Source organism: Podarcis cretensis, assembly GCF_951804945.1.
Source record: "Podarcis cretensis genome assembly, chromosome: 3".
Classification (NCBI taxonomy): domain Eukaryota; kingdom Metazoa; phylum Chordata; class Lepidosauria; order Squamata; family Lacertidae; genus Podarcis; species Podarcis cretensis.
This window is the reverse complement of record NC_137172.1, coordinates 12,190,460-12,207,352: the sequence shown is the minus strand read 5'-3', so window position 1 is coordinate 12,207,352 and position 16,893 is coordinate 12,190,460. Positions and strand designations below refer to the sequence as shown.

Below are 16,893 nucleotides of genomic sequence, written 5' to 3'. Positions count from 1 at the left end.
CAGTTACAACCGAGTCGGTTCCATTAATTTTACATCAGTCACAACCAGCTTTAGTCGAATTGAGTCCAAAATGTATAATCTACATGATAATGTGGACTCTGAAAGGAAGAAAAACTGAATGTACTGTTGCTGAAAGTTACCTGTTTTGTGCTGTTCCTGGCACAGCACCATGCAACTGGTTAGCATGCATCCAGTAATGTATAGAAAATAAAATATTTGTAACAAATAGAAAATAAAATACAGTTAGCTTTTATTATTAAGGCTTTTAAAAGGCATGCAGAAATTATACAGTGCAGTTAATGTTTCATGCAAGCTTTGGCATGGTTACAATTGTACATTCATTCACATGCTAAGGGGGTAAAGGTGAATTCTCCATCTCCATTTAGAGAAAAACTATGTACACCTAGTTACTATCATGGCTAGTAAAATTAAATATAGTCTAAATCTATTAACATTAACAAGAACATCCACAATGTGTAGCAGAGATTTACTTAATATTATATATGTTTATCATACACAACCATATTCATACCAAACAGTCTGAGTATCTTCAGAAACGGGTGATGGTATTTTACTATCACTAGCATTTGAATGGGTAAGTGGTGTAGATTCACCACTATTCTGACTCATCTCTACATTTCTGCCATCAGATGATTTCTGATTCTCAGAAGGTAGTACGTGATCATTCTGTGGAGATTTCACAGATGAATCAAATGTCTTATCAGTTGTCTTAGATACAGGCATTTGGGGCAGTCCACTAACATTGCTGACTAATTCGGTGTTGAGGGCCAAAAATGGCCTGGACAAACGGACTGCAGACAACTTACCTATAATGCTTGTTGATGTGCCCATTTTCTCATTGTACACATTACTACAAGAAAATGTTTTAGTAATAAAATTTGTCTTGCCTGTTCTTGAACTCCTAGCCTTTTCTGATTTACATGTAGAATTATCTAGCGTGGCTATCCTACCCAAGTCATTTTCTGACGAGGTAACTGAAGGAAAAGGGGTATAATGAAAAACAGAGGAGTGTTGTTGGGGATTGTACTCACTAGAAGCTGATGGGACGCTTCTGTCACCTGTAGGTGGAGTTGGATCAATTGATACTGGCTGCCTAGTGTCCTTAGACAAAAAATCATGGATGCTTGTCCTCCGAGTAGTTCCTTCTGCAGTCGAAATCACACTGCTTGCGCGAGGTAAAGTCGCATAAGGATTACAATCTTTTGATTGTCGTTGTGATTGTACACTTTCTTTAACAGACCTGGCCCTTCCTTTAGTGCCTGCTGTAAGCGTTTTTGAAGAGTTTGCAAAGTTGGCATCTTCCATTCTACGCGAGCTGGGCCTTGTAAGGTGTCCTTGTTTAGCTGACTTTCCATCAGAGAACTCCATTGTGTTTTTCACACTCTGTGATCTGGCAATACCACCGCTGCCTGATGACTGTTTTCTTAATTTATCTCTTCCGACTAATTCAGCATTTTCAGAAAAAAATTTCATCACTTCATCCAAAAGATTATCTTGGCTTGAGGACTTGAGCTGCAAAAGATATCCAAATAAGTTAATTCATTATCTGCTACTTTGTTTCTTAATGTTTCTGCAAGAGAGTGTTTCATACTTCGACAGCACAAACATGCATAACCATGATGCAGTTCAAAATAATGGAAATCGTTGATACATATGGTATCACCCAGGTTTAGTAGTTTTATCAATATGCTACTAGACTAAGTTTACTTAATAATGAAAAAGCCACAATTTCTTTTTTCAATTTTAAATGCATAAACGTACTGAAAATAAACATTCCTACCTTGACATTTTGATTTCTGTGAATATTTCCATTTATTTTAACATTTACGCAAATATCACTTCTCCTCCAAAATCAAAAGGCTCAACCAATGATGATCATTTCACTTTCAGATCTATCCCATAACTTTCTCACTGACTGATTACAAACAACTTCCTTAGCAATCTGAACATCATGTACAGGAGTGCCTAAGCCTGAAATCATTGTGTGGACTTCCGGATTTGGAACTCCCAGTTGGAGTCCTTGGAAAAGATCCAAGATATAAGAAAAGAACAAGACCGCCTTTCCTTTCTAAGGCTCATTTAAGAACCAATCACCTAAACACAAATGCAGCTTATTTCAGAGGGATCGTGGCATTTGAGCAGTCGCCAGGCCTAAAGTTTATACTGTTATTAATAAATAGCTGAGAAAATGAGTGGGTCTGTTTCAAAACAGTGGAAAAGATAATAAATTAGTTGTATACCCATATTATCTATCTTTGAAAAGGCTATTTTATGTGAGACCGGACAGACAAGAATTAAATTATTCCAATTTAAAAAATAAACACTGAAATTACATTATTATTTAAATTAAGTACATTATTTTATTCCAAGGTTATTTTAATGCTTTAGAACTTGGCATCAGCATACAGCCACTTGTTTCCTTGACACAGAAATAGAATGGGCTGGAAGACACAGTTCAATCATGATGGCAAATACACACTGGAGATTTTGGGGTGGGTAGGTGAAAATGCTATAGTCAGATAGCTCTTCACTTAGTCTTTATCTCTTCAGTGCAAAGCACGTGGTTAAGACACAGTCCAAAGCATTTCACAAGCAATGCAGAAAAGTCGAGATTAAAAGTGTAACTTTTGAGTTGCTTTGGCTATGGTACTGTCTGAAGATAAATGTAATCTGCCATGGGTGTTGGAAAAATTCTTGCAAATACCCACCCCATTGCTCTTTGGATCACAGACTGCAGCAGACCTGACAACAATTTTGTGTAGGCCTTTTGTGTAGTACTATTGACTCACTATTGGGGTCATGAAGAGGTGGACATGACTAAACAACTAAACAAAAACAACAACAACTCACACCTTATAGTTTTGTGTTCAGAGAATGAGCACCCACACTCTGCCTAAAAAAAATTAATTTATATTTATAAATTAGCTCATTCATTCATGAAAGACTGCTCTACAGGAGATTTGCTCTTCTCTCAGAAAAGGTTCGTTTTCTCTTTCCCTGTCTCATAATGTTACTTAAATTCCTGCCCTATGTGTCAAGTAATTTTCCTAACCAACTTAATTCTGAATTCTGGCCTTTACAAATGTAAAGTCACCACCAGATTTTCTTGTGCAACCTAAAAAGTGCACTAAGTTTTGCAGCTTTATGTTTTGCCAAGTGAAATTAAGTAGCTTTTCAACGTACCTCAGCCGAAGTACCTTTATTACTTTCTTCCAAGAACTGCTGCAGAGTAACCACTTCACTTCCAGGGGAGTCCGTTTTAATTCTGTGCGTTCCTTGTCTATCCATTGTTTCTGACATTTTAGGATGGAGCATGGGGCTAGACCTGGCATGGCTTTTCAAATACTGGATGGGACTGCTGCTGCTGCTGGACCATGCGTCATGCTCATGAAGCAGGCTAAATTCTCCACTGCTGTGGCTTTGTGGCCTGCTTTGGTTAGTAACTGTGCCTGCTTTAGGGATAAACAGTATTGTCATCTTTATTATGCACACTGTATTATATTTAAACATTAACAATGCATTATTGGATGCTTTTCCTTTGTCACATTGAAGAGACATTTGTCATAAGGTACTAAAAAACCTATGGGGAAGTCATATGAGAAATAAAGGTTAGTTCCCTTGCCTTACCTAAGGTTCTTCAATGTGACATGGCATGTTTCCAATTAAACACCACCACCTAATAACTTTGAATGTTTAATCTTTCGCAACAAAATGAGATCCCAGACATTAAATATGACCCATTTCAGCAACAAAGTTGACATCCGCTACTATTTATGACATATGGCAAAAGGTAAAAATATAAAAGATGGAATGCAAATAATTTATTTTCAGATTGATCAAGAAATATTCTTCAAGAAAGGTTTCTTAAAAATGCATTCCGTCAAATGCCTGTATCAGTTTGTCATGACTTGGAGCAGAAACATCCCATTTTGCACAGAGTAAAGGTTGAAGAAATGCCAGTTCACATTGTTTCCTTAAACAGATACAAATCAACCAACTGGAAGCGGCCCTTTGTGTTATTTTGAATTATTATTATTTTGAAGAAAAACAAGCAGCATACACTATCGATGCTACTGAACTACATCATGCATTACTGCAAGGAATTGTTTATACTGGAAAATCACAAACATTTTAGAAGACCTATCCATATTTTCCATTGAGCAGATACTATCTAGAAATACAGTGAAATGAATTAAATGAAGTTTAAATAATCCCTTATAAGGCAGTGACTGCTAGAAATCTTCCAGTTTTGCCTTGCATACAACTGTTTTACAACAGAAGAGGAAACACACCATCCTGTCAGGTGTGTCTCAAAGCAAAGGACCAGAAAAAGCTGGGTGCATCACTTGTTCCCTTGGTTCTACTCATTTGCAACACAACAGCATGAATTCCTCTCTAGAACTATCCATGTATTTACTCTTCATTTGTAGGCAGTGGCACTTTCATTTGAAGAAAACCAAAGAATAATGCTGATTCACATCAGCATTCAAGAGGTCTTATTCCAAGACATTTGCCTGGCAATGAGTTTACTACAACATGGTTAGTAAAAATGGCCTATGTGTCTTCTGCCCAAAATGTAATTTGCTGTTATATTAGAAATGTTGGTTTTCTGTCTTACTATGACATTTGTTTGCAGGCTAAAAAGGATTTGAAAGCATTATTCCTATTTTGTTTTATGTGAGCTGCAAGGCATTGTAATGTATCTCAATACACTACTACACTATATGGGTGGATGAATATCTGCAATGACCTGCATTAATTTACTTTTCCTACATCAGACATGTGACCCACCTTATTCCAGAGCTTCATCTAAAAAGGAATGAAATGATGAAAGGAAAGGAAAACATGCCCTGAATTCTCTCCCTCCCTGCCCTGGAAATGTGAGGAATGAAGCAGATGTGTCAATTTGCCTGGAAGCATACCTTTGACTTCATGGAGTGAGGCATTATTATTGCTATTGCTAGTGGATGTTCTGCCACTATCAAGGCTGGCTGGTCTGGAAGCTAAATGGAAAAAAACCAGTAGATCGCATGAAGCACATACCATAGCAGATGACACTGCGCCTACTACATTCTGATCACAGAATGCTCTGAGGCAGAAAATCATGCACTACTGATATCGCACAAGCTGAACGTGTCCACTGTCAAAGTGTGGATTTTCGCAGGTGGGAAAAGGTGGTGTCCCCAGGCAGCCCAAGACAGCACTTTAGGAAAGTACACTAGACAAGCGAGCGAGCAGGTTAGCAAAAGAAGGAACAGAGAAACAAAATACATGTTTTGAATTGTATCAGGTTTATTGATGGGAATAACCAAGGTTTTAAAGAGAAATGGCACCAACATGCAGAAATCAGGTTGCGGTTAAGGCACTTACAAAAGATTTTGACATGGAACTCTGCAAGTTACAGAAATGTCACCGACAGGAAGAGAAAGAACATCTGCTCAGGAATGTTCTTTACTCCTAACCAAAGCAGGCGCAGAAGCAGTGTTAAAGGGTTTTAGAAACTGCACTACTGTGATTCAAATTTAACAGAAGTATTTTACAACTATGCCAAAATTTGATAGAGGAAAAATACATTTATTAATAAGATGAATTTTGAAAAGAAGATTTCATAAGCTGAAAGTTCTCACAATTGAACTCTAGAATACTCAGGACTGATGGAGAGGAGAGAAATTTGGGTCCTGTTCAGGTGCACTTCATACTGAATAGGTTTGTTCTGTTTAAGAGTGAAATCAGAGTGAAAGAAATGGAAAAGTTCCCATACAATTAGATGAGATGAGATGTAAGGAAAGAATACAAACATGCACACTTGCAACGCAGGTCATTTTCTATTTCTGGATAAACTTTACTAGCATTTCCGTAATAGGTCTGCTACTCCTTTAAAGCACAAATCTTACCATGAATTCTTGATCCTGTACTAGAATCATCACTAATTCCTTGTGGACTTACATCTTCAAAAGATGTAGCATCTAAAGGGGAAACAAGCACAATTTTATTGCAAAAACAGACCTTTGAATTTATCATCTCTAAAACACAAGAAATTTTTATGGCTCATTGATCCCCACAAAAGTTTACAAATACAACTAGTTTCCCCATCCTAATATTCCACAAGTCTGCAAATCAAATATTCCAGTTATTTGCTGGAAAAGAATGTGAAATATGGAGCACAAACAGTTTCCAATAACGCTACGGTTACCAACACAACCACACCACAGCGTGAAAAGGTTCTACCTATACCTTTATTATTAAGCAACTGCTTGGATCTCAAGCCTGCAGCAGAGTTGACAGTTGCAAAGTTGATGGATGTAGTAGAGAAGGCCATAGATCCCAATTCTTTTCTCCTTTTACCCGTAGATATATCATCAGGACCCTCCAGATGCTCAGAACTACCTGTCCATTGTCCTCCTGCTAGGACCATGGACTGCACCAGGTCATTCATGGCTGGGATGCAAATGAAAGCAAATGAATCAGCATGGTTCAATGTTTTTTAAAAGTTTTATTTTGTACTGTAAAATGCTTCATTTACCTAAGCATCAAGGCATACTGAAAGCTACAGTCCACAAGTTTCTACATGTTAAAACATGCAATTGGCTGAATGAATGAAAAGTGTTAAAAAGCCAAAACCTCCTTGTACAGATGATTTTATTGCTTTTTATTAGCTACAACCGCCATGCTTGTGCTGGAGTGCTATACAATAAATAAATATATGTTAGAAGCTCTGATATGTTTCGCAATGAAAAATGGAATGAACAGGGAAAGATGAGCAGAAGTGCTAATACAAAGTCAGTGTTGGCAATGATAAGGGGTCCTTCAGTGCAGGTTTTTGCAGGAATAATATTTATTGCATGACAATAGAGGAAAGTATTTAAAATAAATGTGTCCTCTCCCAACTTTCCCAAGAGCATTTCACTGAAGAAATGACAAAGAATACCTGATTTCCCCACCCCACTCCTTCAACTTAGAATGGTAAAACATTTCTAAGGAATAACAGGTCACCGTTTTTTGTTTTTTTTTTAAAGCAAATGATTTTCTAGATTTGTACTGAGGTGTTTATAAAACTGATTACTAGGACTGGAATTCAAAATGTGCAAATGCATTGAGTGCACTATATCTTTATAAATACACACACATAACACATATATGTTCATATAATTCCCAGAACTTGAACCTATAAATGTGTGTTCATTGTGTGTGTAGATAGATGTATGCATATTCCCTGGTCCTGAATGGGATAACTGTGCCCCTTAAGGACCAGGTGCGCAGCCTGGGAGTCATTTTGGACTCACAGCTGTCCATGGAGGCACATGTTAAATCCGTGTCCAGGGCAGCTGTGTACCAGCTCCATCTGGTATGCAGGCTGAGACCCTATCTGCCTGCGGACTGCCTCGCCAGAGTGGTGCATGCTCTGGTTATCTCCCGCTTGGACTACTGCAATGCGGTCTACGTGGGGCTACCTTTGAAACTACAACTAATCCAGAACGCAGCAGCCAGACTGGTGACTGGGAGCGGCCGCCGAGACCATATAACACCGGTCTTGAAAAACCTACATTGGCTCCCAGTACGTTTCCGAGCACAATTCAAAGTGTTGGTGCTGACCTTTAAAGCCCTAAACAGCCTCGGTCCAGTATACCTGAAGGAGCGTCTCCACCCCCATCGTTCTACCCGGACACTGAGGTCCAGCACCAAGGGCCTTCTGGCGGTTCCCTCCCTGAGAGAAGCCAAGTTACAGGGAAGCAGGCAGAGGGCCTTCTCGGTAGTGGTGCCCTCCCTGTGGAACGCCCTCTCACCAGATGTCAAAGAGAACAACAACTACCAGACTTTTAGAAGACATCTGAAGGCAGCCCTGTTTAGGGAAGCTTGTAATGTTTGATGTATCACAGTATTTTAATATTCTTTTGGAAGCCGCCCAGAGTGGCTGGGGAAACCCAGCCAGATGGGCGGGGTATAAATAATAAATTATTATTATTATATGAATACATATACATTTTTATACACCCCAAGAGTTATGTATAGTGAGTGCCAAGGTGTTTAGAAACATTGCTTCAGCTCCTTGTATTATAGCAGGACTTGCACTTTGCAAAATAGGAAAAACAGCGCAGTCCACGGAAAGGTTAGTGAAAGTAGTAATAGAAGCCAGTGTAGCCATTTAAAAAGAAGCTGAACTGTCATAAAGTCTTACACATGGAGCGACGGTAGAAGGCCTTCATTTTGTCTTTTTCCTTCGGTCTGTTCCTCAAAAAGGGCAGTCTTTTCAGTGCAACCACTTTTATGTCATAGCATAAGGAAAAACGGAAACGGGAAGATGAAAGAAAAAGGGGAGAAGAACAGATGGAAGTTAAATGTTGAAACTAAGGACAGAAATGAATGCTTGAGTTTCCGCTAGGTGCACTTTATTTACTAAAAGCTATTAATCTCATGTTGCTGAATGGCAATGGATATGAAGCCTTCACTGTGGAACTATCCAAGGAAACACTGGAAACCATGCCTGAGGAATATAAGGAACTTTCACAGTTCACAGCTATTGGATGTCTTAAAAACCAAGCAAAAAAAGATATAAAAAGAATCCAAACCCAAACCCAGGCACAAAAATTATGGGCAAGGAGTCAAAAACCAGCAAGCAGGTTTCCTGAGATGGAAAGGTATACTGAAAAAAAAAAGTTCACTTGGTTTATCAAAGTATCTTTCAATAAGCACTACCTTCATTTCTTGCTACCAAGCAGTCATTGTATTTTTCACATTAATGACTTGTTTTAAATTGTATTAATGTGAACTCATCTTAGTTGATTTAACTTCCAAGAACAGCAGTATCTAACCTTTACCTCCTTTTACACACCATCTGAACATATGATCAAGAAATTATTGGAATGGAGTGCAGAATACTGTAATATTCTGACTGATTACCACTTTAAATAAGAATTATTGGTTAAATGACATACCATACTGCTACTGGGGTGTGAAGTGGGGGAAGGCACCAAACAGAAAAATGACAGAACAAAGAAACAAACAGAACAGGGACAGTGCGGGAACATTAAAAATCAAACATGTAATAACTGCAGTGAGAATTTTAAATTGCATGTTACAGAAAGCTTTCACATGTTTGCTTGTGGCAGGGTTGAAACCCTATACAAGAAGACCTTGTAATAAAGCAAACATTTGCATTTCAATGTGGCATTATTACTAATCCAGTGCAAAAGATGTAAGCCATGAGTGTACATACAAGCCCTTCATCTCAGTCAAGGAGTCATCCAGTATTATCTATGTATGTTCATTCATGAATAAGTTCCACTGTGATCAATGGTGTTTACTTGCACTAAAACAAGCTGAATGAGAAGACACTGATTTTCATTTACACATGACCTGTTTCCTCATCTGTGTGCTGTGCATATGGGAAGGAGCATTACCACAGCATGCTTAGTGCAGTGTCCTAGAAGGCATGCCACAGGCGTTCTTCTCTGCTAAACCAGTTGACACCTTGTGTAGCAACTAAGGGTGGAAATACATGTTCTCAACAAACATGTATTCCAAAACCCTTCTTTGCAGAGATAACATGAATGCATTGTATAATATGATAATCTATGTGCATACGGTGAAGCCTTCCAGTGCATGCCAATCCCACCCCCTGCAAATGCTTTTGGTTCCTCTTCAGCCAAACCTGCTCCCACTTTTGGTAACTGGCTGGGAGGGGTGATAATAGAAGCATTCAAAGATGTCCTACACCTAGAAGCAATAAACTGGCTGGCTGAAGAGGAGTTAAGTATCAGCCCAGCAGGGATCAGCAGTATAAAAGGGAAACAAACATGTGATGGATAGTCCATGCTTCCCCTGAAATGTGTAGTAAAGTATCATTTAAAAGAGTAAAATATCAAATCAAAAGTGTATTTAGTATCATACTGTGGAAGCTTAACGTTTGTCACATTCAAATCTTTCTCCACAATTTTGGATAAAAACCTCACCTTTTCATTTTGTCTAAAAAGTAATGAAATGGAAACAGAGACTTGTGGCACTATAAAGAATAAAATATTTATTGTGATATGAATCTGAGTCTTTAAAAGGTGCCACAAGACTCTGTTGGTTTTGCTGCAACATACTGAAATGGTGCGCCCTGTGGAGGTGGAATAGAAGAATTAAAAATTTGTATACATATTTTGATTAAAAAATGTTATCTGAGTTGTCTGAAAAAAGTTGCAAGAGAATTGTGGGAAGAGAAGGACTGCAAAACGCACATAGAAAAATATATATCGGGCAAGTCAAAATAAATTCATATCTATTGACCACTCCTTCAGTTTTGATATCCAGGTTGTTCTCTTCCCTGTCCCTTCATCATGGAAGTAACTCCCACACATAGATTAGTTACTGCTGACAGCCATCATGAGTAGACAGCTCTGATTCCCCTTGGCAGGAGTGCTTTCACAATATCTTAGAGAGAGAAAAGGGTCTAAGTCAAGGTAAAGGCATGATCTTGCAGCAAATATGTTGCTGTTGCTCTGGCATCCAAACCACTGGATGTAAATTTATTAGCTACATTTTCACAAAATATGCAAATGACATATTTCTTATTCATAACAAAATTCTACGGAAACTGATGCTAAAGAAATGGTCCACAAATACAAATGATGAGATAGGTTTCTCTGCGTGAGGAAATGTAAGTAAGTTATGTGCGAATCAGAAACAAGTAACATCATAAAGTAAAATACAAATAATTTGGACCTATTTTCTAGTTCAGTAGCTACCTAATAATTACCAGTGAAAATATACTGAACACACGCAAGTCAGTTATATAACAGCATCCAAATTCATGTGGGTACATGGTCTTAAATAGAAAAATCTACTTTGTCTCTGGAACATAAATGATCCAAGAGCGGCAAACCATATGATTTGCATACATGAAGTGAGAAATTATCAAAATAGATGGAAATGTCCTCAGATAAAAATGTTCTGTGTTTCAAACTTTAATTATCACTTTGGGATGGGAATCTTTACTTGCTTTATTCAGCTGGCATTATGAGCTTTCATCTGACACTATCAGTTTCACCACCCTGTAACTGGAGTTAAATGTCACCCCATAAGGAAGGAGTGGAGAACTTTTTGGGCCCAGGAGGGAGGTATTTATTTCCCCCATCACCACTGGTCCACTGTAACAGGAGGGCATCCAAAGTGCTTGACCGTTTGTCGAGTATTTCAGAAGCAGTGCAAAAAGTGCTTTGCAAGCTATGTGCTCAACCCTTCTCAAGAGCCAGTCATGGGGTTTGTAAAGCATTTTGTGCAGTGCTTCTGAAGCACCTGAAAATCACCTGATTGTTGGGTTACTTTGGAAGCACTTAGCAAAACCCCTTTTCACCAAGCTGTACCCTTACCTGTCCCATTCCTGACACCATAAGTGATACTGGGTGCAGTGCAGGTGAGCACGGCTTGCCCAAAATGTCTTCCCCAAAACTTGATTTGGCACAGAAAGCAAAGCCCCATTCTACCCATAAACTCTCTCTCTCTCTGGGTAGGATACAAATTTGGAGGAATAAATTGATTAACTGAAGATGATATGGGAAAAAGAAATGCAGCTCCCAGTGGATTTCCCAATGGGATTTATCTCATGACAGAAAAAAAGATTCCCTGCTGATCATAAACCTTTTGAAAGGAATAATCTAAGGAATACTTGTAAAGACTATTTAGCAATTCTTCAGACCTAACTAGCCTTCCTACCTGATAATGCTAATGGTGGGCGGGGGGGGGGGGGAATCGCTACTCTTTCTCCTCCAAATATACCTGACATTTGCTCCAATGTTTAAAAGTATCCCAGCAGAATGGAAATTATCTGTGCAGCAATTGAACAACACATGCTGATTATTCTAGATCACTAAGAGCAAACAATCTTCTAGATTGTGAAAGTAAAAATCTTTGCAGTTGGGAGGACAGCAATTGTGGACCAGATATCATGGCAGGCAACTACTCAACTAATATGGGACCTAAATTAAGATGTAAAACGCTAGGCTAGTACAAAGGCTGGTCAAAGTATTCTCTTCCACAGAATTAGTTTATCTTCTCTTTTAGGTCGCACAGCAAATGTAATCTTCAATCATTAGTAGATCAGTAATGAATCAAAACTGTAAAAAAAATTACCGTATTTTTCCTTCTATAACACGCAGATTTTTTCTCTTAAAAAGGAAGGGGAAATGTCTGTGCGTGTTATTGAGCGAATGTGTGGTCCCTGGAGCCAATTGGTGCGAGGGGAGGCAAAAAAAAGCAGGCAAAAATCAAATCGCGCGTCTCCTAGAAGGGAAACTTGAAAAGAGGAAGCGGCTGCTTTCCGGCATTCTGCCTCAGGGTCTTACTGCCCACCCACCTCTGTTTCCTTGCTGTGTTTGCTCAAACGGAACAAAGAGCAGGGAAAGCCCCTCCCCTCCAGGCAAGCAGAGGGGAAAGCTGAAAACATGCAGGAGGGAGAGAGAGAGAGAGAGAGAGAGAGAGAGCGCGCGCGCGAGCTGGCTGTCTTGGGTGGGTAGGTGAGGGAAAACTTTTGCCTTCCTTTCCTCCCTACCCCTCTCCTGCATTCTTAGCCAGCTGCTTCTCTGCACACCCCTCTCCTGCTCCTTGTCCCTTCTGTGTTTTTCCTTCCCTCCCCACTTAAAATGTGGTTTAAAAGCATGGATCCACATGGATCCTCAGGATCTTTGCATTGGGTCAGCCCAAATTCACCATCAGATCACATAGCATGTCCATGGCTACAGCCTGCCCCCCAAAAATCACGCACCCACTGTTGCCTGGGGCTGCAATGGTGCAAAAATGTGGTTAAAAAGCATGGATCCACAGGGATTCTCAGGATTTTTGCATTGGGTCACCCCAAATTCACCATCAGATCACATGTCTGTGGCCACAGCATGAAGCACAAAAATGATACATCCACTGTTTCATTCAGAATGTTTTTTCCCTTGTTTTCCTCCTCTAAAAACGATGTGCGTGTTATGGTCAGGTGCGTGTTATAGAGCGAAAAATACGGTACTCAACTAAAGATTTAAACATACTATGAAGCAGAACGTAATTTCTAATGTTTGTACAGAAATCTATATAATCAAAGCACACATCATTTGGGGTTTGATTTTTTTCCAGCCTGATCAAACGGAGGAATGTTTACACACATTTTGATACCATGTAAAAACAACAAAGACATTCATTTAAAAACAACAACACTGAGTTTGCCACTCGGTCTTATTGTTCTAACATATCTTATTTTCAATATCCCCCAGAACAGGTTTAGGGGGCATGCAGTGCTTCTAGTACAAGTGGACATAAATATCTCACTTAATGCTACGCTGAATTCCATGTTGAATTCCACCGTAAATATTTGCTTTGATATGGCGCTCAAAAACAATAATATGATTACTTAAGGTTCAAAATTCTATTCCAAAGCAATGTTGGTACAATGAAATGCTGTTAACGATACAGTGTCACACACCCTGTGTCAGCACAGCCTGGCATACCAGTGAATTGAAAGCAAAATGTGATGAAAAGGTACGGGTTAAAAGGAGTGGGAGAAGAGCTATTACAGTGCTGGACCTCTTGCTTCTAGAGTATATATAATGGATGCAGGTACTCTCAAGAACCTGCTGACCAGAGCTATGCAGATCGATACAGCACAGTCCCCCTTCCATGCAGTATGCCCATAAACATGCAGAAACACACAATCAATTCATCAGCAGTATGAAGATGCTGATAAGGAAGCATGTTACAGGGAACTCTTCACACGCCAAGAGTAGAAACGTAATAAGTGGATGAAAAGAAACAGTACAGAAAAGAGCAATGGTTATGGGTAAAGAAGGAGTGCCAATTTCACCTCTACGGTCAGCTCAGACCAAATTTTTCACAGTCAGTAAATATTGCACCCCTAAAAAACTTTAAAGAGCATTCCTCTGCTGTAGAGTTTGATTCTCCATCCTTGAGCCTACAGGAACATGAGCAAAATACTTTTAAGCAAACTTCCTCCAAGGGTATTTTGAACCTTTTCACCGCATCAGGAAGTACTGCATGACACACTACCCCTTACAAAAATTAAGCAATTTACTCACTGCTGCTTTTCTTAGCCCCCACGGTCTGACCATCTTCCAGGGAATTTGAGCCCACCGAGGAACTATCTTGACTGTCCTGATGTGGCAGCTGAAGAAATCCTTCACTAGATTCTGAGCGGGTTGGTGTCAGAGTTAGAGACTTGAGGCGTTCTCGGTTAATATCCTTCTTTGATTTTATCAGTTTCCTCATTTTCAGAGTAATCCAATTACCTCTCCTTTTGGAGAAATAAAGAATGCTATATTTAGAACAAATTCTTGCAAATATTTTAAAACAATTAGTTTCTTTCTTTAACTAACATACACTGGCACATTTCTGGCAAAGAAAGAGGGAGAGAAATATGTGGTCATGCATTACCTTCTTGGAGGAGATGGTTCATAAAATTTATACTGATCCATAATCTTTTCTTCCAATTTCTCTTTTTGTCTTCTCAATTCATTTAGCTTGTCACTGTGAAGAAAAGGTAATTGACATGTTAGAAGGCATGTATGTTTCTAAAATATGTTTTTCCTTTGTATCAATGTGCCTCAGGGACTTTTTAGGACATGTGTGCTGAAATGAATTTTGCATTGCATCAGGGCAGTTTTACATCAACATTTTTCCAGAACTCAAGTCACAATATTTTATTTTTAGGGAAATATGGGCACTATGTAGAATGCGAGAAGGTGTTAGAATAATGTGCTGGGCATATGACAAGATGTTTCTATACACATGTCACTCAAAGGATCACAGGAAGCTGCCTTATACAACATCAGACCGTTACATCCATGTAGCACAGGACTGGCAGCAGCTCTCCAGGATATCCAGAGGAGATTCTCCTAGCCCTACCTGGAAAAACTAGGAATTGAACCTGGTACCTGTATGCATTCTAACACTGAGCTACACCACTGTCTTCTCTCCATTACAGAAGGTCATTCTCCCCTTATTTTAGATGGGAACACTGAACGTTTGCTGTGAAGGTTCCTTCTGGTTTGGTTGAATAATAGGTTAGGAAAGCAGGAGGAAGGCAGGGATTAAGTCACCTAGATTTCAGTTGCAGGTCTGGTGCTCTGAGATGCTTTCCCAGTTGTCTTGCTTGCTATAAAGCAGGGGAAATGTGATCTCAGGCGCCTAGGAAAGAATTGCAAACCAAGGATGGAAACGCTCCACCCCACATTAGGCCTAGCACAATCTGGAAGATGGTACTGTAAGGGCCAGAGACTAGGAAAACTTTTCTCTATCCACTATCCCCATGCCATGCATGATTTTATAAACGTCTATCTTTCTCGCATTTTCTCAAAACAGCCCCAAATCGTACAATCCTTCATCACAGGGGCAACTTTATTTCACAAGGAACAATATTGATTAAAATACAACTATGAATGAATATTTTCATCTGTTGTTAATGGAATGCACTGATTAACATTTCCATGATTTATTTCTATTTGAACATCCAACTGCAGTTATGTTGGGTGCAACTAGTTCACCGTTTTTGATACCTACATATACTGCCTTTGTTCAACGTGGAACAGATCTTTGCTTTCCATATTCTGCTCTAATAATGTTCTGTTTTGCAGCATTAATGTCTGTATTTGATCCAACAGGTGTCTGTTTTCTTCTTCCAAATTTCCTTTTAGCTGGCTAAGCAACTGTTGAAATGTACAAAACACAGTATTTTAGTGTATGCAGTCTGCCCAACTTTCTGTTTATAAAGTACAAAAGAAAATGAAGTCAAATGATTGAGGCAGCTATAGTTCAGTCACCAGAGCACAAAACTCTTAAATCTTGGGGTCATGGATTCAAGCTCTGCTATAGGTAAAAGATTCTGGCTCCGGCCTGGTGGAATGCTCTGCCTCATGAGACCAGGGCCCTGCAGGATCTGATTTCTTTCCGCAGGGCCTGTAAGACAGAGTTGTTCCGCCTGGCCTTTGGCTTGGAGCCAATTTGATTCCCTCCCTCCCTCTCTCTCTTTTTCTTTTCTTTTCCTTCTCCTCCTGCGATGAGGCTACATTTTAGTATTTTAATGTTCCATTATTTTAATGTTGTATTTTATTTTTGTTTTTAAGTTTGTAATCATTCATCTTGTTTTTATTATTGCTTGTAAGCCGCTCTGAGCCCGGCCTTGGCTGGGGAGGGCGGGGTATAAATAAAATATTATTATTATTATTATTATTATTATTATTATTATTATTATTATTCCTGCATTACAGGAGGCTGGAGTAGATGACCCTCATGGTCCCTTCCAACTCTACAATTCTATGATTCTATTATCTGGTTTTTCTAAATAATTCTAAATTGCCTTTCTTCCAATTGAGGAGAGCGATCTGCAGCTTCTGTTAAGGTCCTAGCATCCTTTTAGCTTCTAACCAATGTATCCACTGTTCAAGCCAATAGGAAAGGGAGCAGAAGAAGTGTGGCTCTCTTCAGGATATCTTATATCTCTTCCTTGAATCTTAAGCTTTTGTTTAAATGCAAAAATTTTATTCTCTCTTTATGTACAAAACAGACTGAAAGAAAACCATGAATTCAATATTCGGAATGATGGAGTGAGAATCAAACTTTTAGCTTTCATATCAATGAGTGCAAAGACACTAGGTTGATTGATATAAGAGGATACATGCAGTCTTAAAGCAACTTTTCAGAACACCTCCACTAATTTCTCAATAAAATCACTAAAACAATTCCAGAATAAGCAGAACGACTGACCTAAGTTTCTTCCTAACATGATACAAAGACACCTTCAAAACTATTAAGATATATTACTAAATTCAACTATTACAACCTTTACAGAAAACTCATAAAGATAAACACATTACTGCAGAAATCTAAAAAAGCCTCTTT

General features: G+C 39.0%; 1 protein-coding gene across 4 annotated transcripts in view; it reads right to left on the bottom strand.

Annotated features, from left to right (window-relative positions):
• Positions 1 to 16,893, bottom strand: part of CCDC88A (coiled-coil domain containing 88A) — a 79,584-nt gene that overhangs the window by 9,161 nt on the left and 53,530 nt on the right. The window contains exons 23-31 of one of the 4 annotated variants that reach the window (XM_079968380.1): positions 15,556 to 15,701; positions 14,431 to 14,523; positions 14,076 to 14,290; positions 8,198 to 8,281; positions 6,256 to 6,459; positions 5,916 to 5,987; positions 4,944 to 5,024; positions 3,205 to 3,473; positions 1,053 to 1,533 (exon numbers count right to left, since the gene is read on the bottom strand). In XM_079968380.1, coding sequence (XP_079824506.1) covers positions 1,053 to 1,533; positions 3,205 to 3,473; positions 4,944 to 5,024; positions 5,916 to 5,987; positions 6,256 to 6,459; positions 8,198 to 8,281; positions 14,076 to 14,290; positions 14,431 to 14,523; positions 15,556 to 15,701 — 1,645 coding nt within the window. Of the gene's footprint in view, positions 1 to 233; positions 1,534 to 3,204; positions 3,474 to 4,943; positions 5,025 to 5,293; positions 5,735 to 5,915; positions 5,988 to 6,255; positions 6,460 to 8,197; positions 8,282 to 14,075; positions 14,291 to 14,430; positions 14,524 to 15,555; positions 15,702 to 16,893 lie in introns of those variants that run through there. The other 3 variants (XM_079968378.1, XM_079968379.1, XM_079968381.1) reach the window with 3 other exon arrangements.